Here is a 9,605-nt window from a genome sequence, read left to right as displayed (position 1 = left end):
TTAAAAGTGAGGTGGCTTTCATTTGGACGGTGCTTCTGAGTGGAGATTAGTGCCTCAATCGTTAATAGACATAAATAAAAACAAAAAGAATCGCATGAAACCTAAAAGATAACCCCAAAACAAATCGGAAAGTTTAGAGAAATGCATGAATCGTGCAGGCAGCATCAGCACAACTGAGCCAGTCCGTTAGATTCCAGTTTTAGATCAGTGAAGAACATGAAATTTAAGCAAATGTTAACAGTAATGTAAATATGTTTTAATAAGTCCTAAATTTGCTGCAAACGTTGGTCGATGGCTTCTGCCTGTTTTGTTCTGTCTGTGTGAAGTTGCAGCGTTTGAGGGTCCAGGCCTCAGAGTTCAGTCATCAGCAGGGCTCTCAGGATCTTCTCTCTGTCCAACTTAATTTCCTCTCCGCTGCAGAAACGCACAAAAACACAGACTTTGTGTCATAACTGCGCTGTGCCTTATTTTTATTATCGTGGCTGAAATGTGTCACCCTATTTTACATTTGACAGCAGTACATGATTATGAAATTGATAATGTCTTTCATCAATATAGTTACAAAAACAAAACAGTAAAATCAGTAATCAATAGGAAAATGTTTTTTTTTATAATTACGAGCTGTGACCTCACTGGTGCAGGGTTTATTCAGAACCCACATGGAGAATTTCTCCTCTGTTTCTGTGGTAACAAACCAGTAGTCCCCTATTAAGGTTTGGCTGTGTGTTCCCCAGTAAGTACTGGTTAACTACCCATTAGCTCCTGATTCGTTCCTGAGGCGTTCCCTAGTTGTTAATCAAATTTTGTGTACTTTATTGTAAAGTGTTACCGATACATTTCTTCAGTTCAGCTGGTAAATGGACTGTACTTATACAGCGCCTTTCTATCTTCTCAAGACACTCAAAGCTCTTTACACTACAATCTGTGTCCTCATTTACCCATTCATACAGCGCTCTACTAGATCTATACAAAGCTAATTGAACAAATCATTCTAAAGAGAATAATCAGTATTTTATCACATTCATAAACCAAGAGGACACATATCGGAGGAAATACGGGGTTCAGTGTCTTGTCCAGGGACACTTCAGCATGTGACTGCTGGTGGATTCGATCCCCCAACTATTGCATTGGAGGACGACTGCTCTAACCACTCAGCCACAGGTGATCCAACACATTACGAGGTGGTGACACTGAGAGGTATAATTTATAAGGTCAATGAATAAATCAAAATTAAGTCTTCAAAATCTTAGCAAAAGCGTAGCTACTAATCCAGCAGGGTAAAACTTATCTTTTATTTTTAATTTTGATCATATTATTATACATCCTTTATCGTTACTCTTGCTAAATTATCTAAATGTAAAAGCAGAGAATCCCAATACTGAATCAAAATGAAAGGAAGTGGTGATCATATAATCGCTGGTTGGTGTGTGTGTGTGTGTCAGCGCAATATCTCGTGAACCAGATTTTAAGGAAACTCGGATGATAATATTTGGATATACGTTTACAACCGAACAACTTGGAAGAGTCAACCTGATTCAAGATGGCTGCCGCAGCTAAAAATAAATAAAAATGGCTGCAACTCAGTGAATTTTGTTGATATAAGGCTAGAATCTGATGCAATAGTAGTGTAGGGTCATCAGCAAAACACAATGAGCGCTAACTGATTGCATGATTTTTTTTTTTGTTTAAAACTTTAGCATTAAATGTTGGAGTCAAAACTGTTAGCAAAATATCCCATGAACTACTGGACAGCATAAAGAAAGTAATCTAGACCAGACTAACTGGTAGTCGACTTGAGTCAAGATGGTTGCCACAGCTAAGCAAAGCAACCTTAGCAAACATAAAAATGGCTATACTGCAGTCAATTTTACAGATATTGAGCTAACGTTTGGTGTGGTAGTAGTTCACCATCATCTCCAACACATGATAGCTAACCTATCTCACAAAATTTAAATTTTTAACTATGGCATGTAATGTTAACATGCCAAACATGACTAGTTTCATTGTAAATAATGTTATAACGTGAAATGGGGTAAACTAATGTTTTACTGTCTTTCTTGTTTTTTAATACCTCATGAAACTTGAAACGTGTTATTTTACAGAAGAATGACAAGAACAAGTCATGAGAATGTCAATCTTTGTACTTAACAGATGGATGTTGACATTTATGCTAAGCTTTACCAACTTAAGAAAAAGTTGTTAATGTATTGTTTTTTCCAATGTTCATCCATATCATTGTTAAACTTTGACAGGATTAGATTTAACATAACCACTTTAATTAATAAGTTATAACTCATAGTAAAAAAAAACAAGTGCTACATCAAGTAAACATGAAAAAAAAAAATCTCAGCCAGTAGCAGGAATTTCACTGAACAAAACTTTAAACGCAACACTTTTGTTTTGCTCCCATTTTTTCATGATCTGAACTCAAAGATCTAAGACTTTATTGATGCACACAAAAGGCCTTTTTCTCTCAAATATTGTTCACACATTAGTGTAAATCTGCGTTTTTAGTGAGCACTTCTCCTTTGCTGAGCTCCACCTCACAGGTGTGACACATCAAGATGCTCATTAGACTGCATTCTATTCTACAGCAGTCTATTTTGTTCAGTATCGATGAAGCACTAACTGTGGAGTTTTGTAGTTCTACAAATGCATTTTCCCTCCAATAATTATTTGGTTTATGGTATCAATATAGATTAACTCCAAAATTTCTAAATAATAACATGCCATATTTTTAACTAAATATTTAGTTTGGGTTGAGGTAGAACGACATACAGTTCAGCCATTATGAACAACAGCTTTAGTTATTTGAAGCTGAAACATCTGAACTGTTGTTGAATGACAGTACTGTGCAAAAGATTAAAACCACCATTTAAAAAAACAACATTTTTTTTTTTTTTTTGTATCATAGAAGCCAGGCTTCTTTTTAAAAATCTTTTAAGTTGTCTTTTCTTTTAAAGTTTTTCTTCTGACTTTGGCTGCTTTTTCCACTCGTTTTTCAGTCCATTCCTTGCATTTGACCATGACGGCACATTCTGCAGTGTGTTCTTAAAAAAACTGAGGAACCTGGACACTTGGAGAACAAAAGAAGTGTAAAACCTAAACATTGTTCAGCAGATGACGGCATCTGGAAGTCACATCTTTAGAGAACGATTTTTGCAAAGACCTCAGAGAAGAATCAACCTTAACAAGTTTTGGGAACACTGTTAGAATGATTGTGTTGATACTAATATATATATTTTTTTAGTTTAAATTTTTTTTTTTTTTTGTCTTTTTCAATGATTTAAAAAAAAAAACCCAGAATGAACTGTGTTTTTGTGACAGACTGCTTGTAACAAAGCACCTAAAAATGAAATCAACTTTAAAATAGGTTCTGTGTTTAAGTTGTTTACCAGTATGTGTCGACACAACACTGGTTCATTTTTTGAGTTTTGAAACTGTTTTGATGTCAATGATTGTTAGAATTAGGTGGGTGTATGAACAATAAACATTCCTCTGAAAATGTTCTGGCACTGGACGACAAAAAAAAAAAAAGAAAAACAGCCAAAGTCCGAATATTTTTCTTTTTGAAAGACCCTCAGAAAGTCTGTAAAACTATTCATCAAGAAGACCAATTTAAAAGATTAAGAAAAATTCTCACTCACTGGAAGGAAAAAAGATTTCAGACTTATACATAGTACTGTACACATTTAGTCTTTTTAACATTTCATAAAGTGGTCGTACAGTTTCAGACACACTTCTGAAAGATGCAAAGCAAAATGCAAGTGCCTCAGGGCGTTTCTTGAGCACAGCACTAATGTAAAATTATTGGAGCGTGGATGTGTTACCTGTTGTTATGAGCAGTGAGGTAAGGGACCAGGTGAGGCATAGAGCTACGGTAGTAAGAAGGGGAGAGGTGGGGGGAAGGCGAAGGAGAGGGACAGCATGGACTACTCAGCTCCAGTGTTGGCATATTATCCACCTGGAATCAGTGCATGCACAAACACAGACATTCCTGTTTACTCAAAGACAATGCAGGGAAAATGAAGTAGACTTTTCCCCTCAGGTGGATAGCAGTGAATGACACAAGATAAAGGTGCCCATGCGTTTAAATGTACTAGCTTGGTGTTTACCTGTGGGTATATAGATGGTTGTATCTGTTTGTCCAGAGAGCTGCTAGATCCTGACTTTCCTGCACTCTGAGAAGAGATGGCTGCAAGAGCTTCTGGTAGATCGTCTTCATCCTCGTGGTTACTGATGAGTAACAAAATGACAGTGAGTGGCTTCTGTGTCCTGCAGGCTGACGGTGTATAACCTACAGAGGTGATTGTTGTTTAGCTGTGGGGAATTGGACCCAGTTTACAGGAGTTCCCATTGTTATGTTTTTGGAACCAGAGTCTGTGCACCAGGAATATGAGGGTTTTAAATCCCATTTACTCTCCCACACAAAATCATGATGTCATGTGACTTTTCTTTTAGGCATGAAATAACCAATGAGTTTAAGTTAAGCTGTAATTTCATGCCTAAAAAGTAATATAATATTATATACAAATATAATATTTTGTGCCAATACATTTTTTTTTGGTGGTGGCATAATTAGTTTAATAGTTGCTATATAGTGAATGTTTATGGAGGAACGTGAAGGGAAAAAAAAAAAACCAGAAACACATGGCAGAATAACCACCTAATATATTGTTTCTCCTTTATAGATGACAAGTCTTACAGCTAAACACAAATAAAAGTTTTACTGATAAACAAAAGGGCGAAAATAGTGGGCATTTCCTGTAAAAGTTTTAATGTTGGAAAAATGAATATTTGAACATACAACAGTAAGGTTAAACCTATGAATCAACAGAAAAAAACATTTATATATATTTATATACAATAGTCCCTCGCTACTTCACGTTTCGTTTATCACGGTCTCGTTCTATCTCGGTTTTTCAAAATAAGATTGGACATGACACACAATTGGCTGATTGATGGATGAGCCGCACAATCGGCATGGAATTTTTATTTGAAATAGATTAGTTTAAATTATTAAGCACCTGCTGCACCTGTGTGCAGTAGCTTCCTTCTGCAGCGGAGAAGTGGGCGTGGCCAAAAGCGCTTACAGATGACGAAGTGCAGCAGGAGGCAGGGAGCTGAAATCATGACATGCTGTGCCCTTTTAGAGCGTTTAGAAACATCGTTTAGAACATTGCAAGAGTGTGGGAAGGGTTTATAACGCCTTCATATATATAAAAATACTCAAATAAACTACTTACAACTACTACTTGGATTACTGTATCCCTACTTCACGGTTTTTCACTTATCAAGGGGGGGGGGGGGGGGTTGTCCCTAACACCTGTGATAAATGAGGGAACACTGTATTATCATTTGCAATGACATTTTACCAGTGGCATTGCTCAGTTGATTTATGTGAAGGGGACAGGACTTTAAACTTGAAGAGGAACCAGCCAGCAGGAAAAACTGGTCCTTTTCAGGCTTCACCTTCTGAGGTTCAAGGCGATATCTAGATACGTACAATCTTTGGAATTTAAACATATGCAGCACTAACTAACCCTGTTTTGGTTCAGGTTTTTTTCCATTATTTAGACATATATGATGTTACAGTTCCTGCTGCGCCCCTATTTCCCAACATATTGCCTGGTTAGTGGAGTTGCACTCACAAGCTGAACTGTCGGACGAGGCGTTTCCTGCGGTTGGAGCTGGGGTTGCCTTTGGCCTGCAGTTCCTCTGCTGTTAAGTTACGGTCCTGCTGCCGGTGCGGCGTCTTTTCTGCTGTCAAACTGGATGCTGCAGAGTCTTGGGATGAACTCTGATACCTAAAAAAAAATATGACGGAGTGAGACCTGGTATGTAAAAAAGCTGTGTAAATCTGAGAACAGCACAAGTTACTAGCCTGCCATTGAGGGTCTCATTTGAGCTCTTTCCTCTGGGCGTTGTTGGAGTCTCCTTCTTTTTTGTGCAGGAGAAAAGAACAGAAGTTACACTTCACACAAGGCAAAGTTTAAATCTTAAAGTATGGTACTCACCCTAAAAGCTGCCTCCATCTGGGCTTTGAGGATGTTACATTTGAGGTGATCAGGGAGGGCCACAGGAGAAGCAGGGGGGTGCAGAGATTTTTCCGACAACTGCTTCTCGTCTCCCTGCCGGGCAAATGACGAGAAAAGTGAGGGGAGCTGGGAAATATCTCAGCGTGACAGGAGAACATGACGGGAAAATGTGTTTGACCTTTTTGTCAATGTTTATGTGAAGCGAAGGCCAGGGAGGAGAATGGTCGTCTGTCTCCAGAGCTTTGAGAAGAGACTGAGAGATGTCCAATTCTGCAGGGCAGGGAGGAGCTCGACGTTCTGACAGAAAGATTATAAGATGTAAAACACTTAAAATCACACTTAGCCTTGTCTAATCTGTGGTTTTACAGGTAGAACAAGAGGTATGAAAAACAATTACAGGATTTAAATATAGCCTGACATTTCAGACTCGCATATAGTTTGTGCTGGTATTCGTCTATAGAGGTAATTTTCTGCTGATGGGCTTTTTTCAACATTAAGCTCAATAAGCTTGTTTTTTTTTCTAACTTGAAAACAGGAAAAAAGTTAAATATACTAATAAAAATGTATTTTTTTTTAATCATAATATGAAAACAAAAGATGAAGCACACAGAAAGTTTACACTTCAGCCAACCTTCGTTCAAACTGATTGACACTTTAATCACTAAAAATATAAGTGGTGAGTTTGAACATTAGCTTGCATTAAATACGTTTCAACTTTGACCTTAGCAAACACAAAAAATGTCTATACCTCAGTCAGTTGGACAGATATTGATCTAAAACTTGGTGTGAAGGGAGCGGACATTCCCGAAATAAACTCCCAAGTATCCAACATTTTTCAGTCAAGTCATCTGGAAAAAGAAAAGAAAAAGAAACTGTCCAGATGACCTGACTGAAAAATGTTAGATTTTATACCTGGATTATTGAGCATGGACTTTGTTGTTTTCAACCAGTTTGACATGACTGTCAACAAGGAAGAGGGCCAGCAATGGAGGAGGGGCGTACCAAAGAGACCATCTAATCACAAGCAGAACTGGTTTGTTCCACTTTGGAGTAAGCTTTTGGAGGAAGAATCAGTTTTGTTGTGTTTCCTTGACTGATGAAGCCTTCTGGATCGAAGGCGAAACATTTCAGCACAAAAAAAAAAAAAAAAGCAACTGTCCAGATGACCCGACTGAAAAATGTTGGATTTTATACCTGGATTATTGAGCATGGACCTTGTTGTTTTCAAACTCCCAAGTACTACAGATGGCTGGCAAAATTGTCTAAAAAGGTTAAAACTCGTCCGTTTTTCAAGACAACATGATCTTAACTTAAAACTCTGGCATGAAAGGCAGCATTCCTTCAGGAAATGAAGTTTCTCTGCAAGCTCTAGTAATACTTTTTGTTAATTTTCATTTAAATGGTAAAGTCCTTCATGCAAAATAAATAATTCAGAAACATAAAAAGTAAATGATCTACAGACGTTGTTTAACTTAGATGTGGACGATCAGTTCAAAGAACCCCTTTAGCCATAAAAATGAGTAGCATTGTGTTTTTAGACCAATAGTACTCACTGTTCTTGGTGTGTGTGTGGCAAAGTGTGTCCTGGCTGTGTGTGTGGCGACGGTGGTGGCTCTTCCCAGAGTAACAGTTTTCATTCTCTGACGAGCTGTACTGATGGTCTGAAGCAGGACCACTCAGAGGGAAACTGGGGAGGACACACGCCATCAAAACAGAACACGTCCACTCCACACAAAGATCGAGGCCTTTTTTTACACATGGTAACTTCATGCAGACATTACCTCAGAATATGCATCAGTAAATAAGAAAACAATCTTTGCAGTTTTTGTTCTCATGAATTGTTTATTTTCAAAGCAGCATCAATTCTAAAAGGCAAAATGTGATTCAAGTAAACACAAAAGTTCAAAAAGGCAAAACTAGAACAGCACTTTTTTTTTCTGTAAACACTTGGTTGATTTAACAAAATCCACAGCCCGATGTAACATTAATATAATGTTTATTCCAAAAGAACTCACGCAGAAAAGCGCACCGCCTCATATGCAAAACTCTACTTCACACTTTGAATTCACACCGAGCTACACGCCATAAATAAAGCAGCTTTTAATCCCTAGAACGGCACACGACCGAAGCCCGTCCACCTGATGAGAATTACCTCAATTCAACACAAATCGCTTTAATTCACTTTAATCAAGTGATTAGGAACAAACAAGCTGTCAGAATATTCATGAAGGAAAAAATAAAATCTGTCATATTAAACTGAGCTTTAGCTGGATTGAGATTGAAACCTTGATTACATTAAAAACACACAAAGCAAGGCATAAACCCACATAGCTTTAAGTTGAATATTTTAATAACATTCAAGTTTTGTTTTAAAGTTGTTTAACGTATGTAGCAACAAATAAATTAAAGTGTTGATTCTGAACCATAATTGTTTTAAATTTTTTAATGATTCTCACGGGTATTGTAGCTTGGAACCACCTGGAGATAATTCGTTTTTGGCAAATATTTGGTTTTACTTTGTCACACTGTCTCCATTAAAAGAAGATAAATAAATCCCCAATAAGCAGGTAAATTAAGTGGCAGACTTTTGCTGTATTGTTAAAATTCACTTGTGTTTATTTGTGGTAAAATATATTTTCCTAAAGTTGCACTGAAATTCTGTCTTCCGTGACTTTTTACTGAGATTTGACCCCTCATAAGGAATAAAATGCAGCTACTTGGAGCCTCCATGAGCTTTGTAACTGCTCATAAAGTTGATAAGGCAGAAGAAATCAGCAGGCAAGACATCAAAAACTACATTTTCTACCATTTTTAGAGCAAAAACTGGTCCCTTTCTCCTCTAACAGCATCTCTGTCGCAATTCTCCTCCCAAATGCCCCTCAAATATTAAAAAAAGCTATCATCGGTATGATAAAATCATTTTGCATTTAGGACAGACACAGGAGTTGAAACAATAAATGGGTGACCACAGTACTGATGATGACGATGATGGCGAAGACGATGGTGGTGATGATGGGAGTGCATTCAAGTTCAGCGTCTTTCTTTGGGGTAAAGTTAATGTCGGAGTTCTGAAACCAATTCCCAGGTTAAAGACGGGTCAGAGTGCAGTCATGACCTTATCCCTGAAAACCAAACTGATGGATCTTTTGCGGGCGCCGTCGGACCGCTCGGGGACTGGAGGAAGACTGGAGGTGGGACTGGCAGCCCCAAAGGAAGGTCTGAGCGCAACAAGTGCGGTCATGGAGGCAGACAAGACACAAATGAAGCGTATGAGTGACATGAAGTGCAACTGGAAGAGGCAGAACAATGAAGTGTGCGTGCGTGCATCTGTGGTCGGCCATCTTACCTGTGGGGCGGCGTGTGACTGGAGGGCTGCAGGTAAACCGAGGTTGTGAGAGCGGGGTGGGATGGATGCCACAGATCGTGACCAATAGGAATGTTGTGTTGGTACTAAAGTGGAAGAAAAGCAGAATTAAATGAGGCTAGAAGCCGTACTGGATGCTGCTGCTTATACTGCGTAGTGTGTGTGTGTGTGTGTGTGTGTGTGTGTGTGTGTGTGTGTGTGTG

At 38.2% G+C, this 9,605-nt stretch overlaps 1 protein-coding gene across 1 annotated transcript in view; it reads right to left on the bottom strand.

Annotated features, from left to right (window-relative positions):
• Positions 1-289: 289 nt before the first annotated feature.
• The window catches only part of epb41l4b (erythrocyte membrane protein band 4.1 like 4B), a 30,042-nt gene continuing 20,726 nt past the window's right edge, over positions 290-9,605 (bottom strand). Inside the window, exons 15-23 of the mRNA XM_037676325.1 lie at positions 9,385-9,488; positions 7,592-7,725; positions 6,217-6,335; positions 6,018-6,131; positions 5,885-5,940; positions 5,652-5,807; positions 4,116-4,236; positions 3,831-3,964; positions 290-414 (exon numbers count right to left, since the gene is read on the bottom strand). Of these exons, the coding sequence (XP_037532253.1) occupies positions 351-414; positions 3,831-3,964; positions 4,116-4,236; positions 5,652-5,807; positions 5,885-5,940; positions 6,018-6,131; positions 6,217-6,335; positions 7,592-7,725; positions 9,385-9,488 (1,002 nt within the window). The 3' untranslated portion in view covers positions 290-350. The remainder of the gene's footprint in view (positions 415-3,830; positions 3,965-4,115; positions 4,237-5,651; positions 5,808-5,884; positions 5,941-6,017; positions 6,132-6,216; positions 6,336-7,591; positions 7,726-9,384; positions 9,489-9,605) is intronic.

Source organism: Nematolebias whitei, chromosome 5, assembly GCF_014905685.2.
Source record: "Nematolebias whitei isolate Nwh7 chromosome 5, NemWhi1, whole genome shotgun sequence".
Taxonomy (NCBI): domain Eukaryota; kingdom Metazoa; phylum Chordata; class Actinopteri; order Cyprinodontiformes; family Rivulidae; genus Nematolebias; species Nematolebias whitei.
Note: the sequence above shows the minus strand (reverse complement) of the source record. Positions and strands in the feature narration are given on the sequence as shown.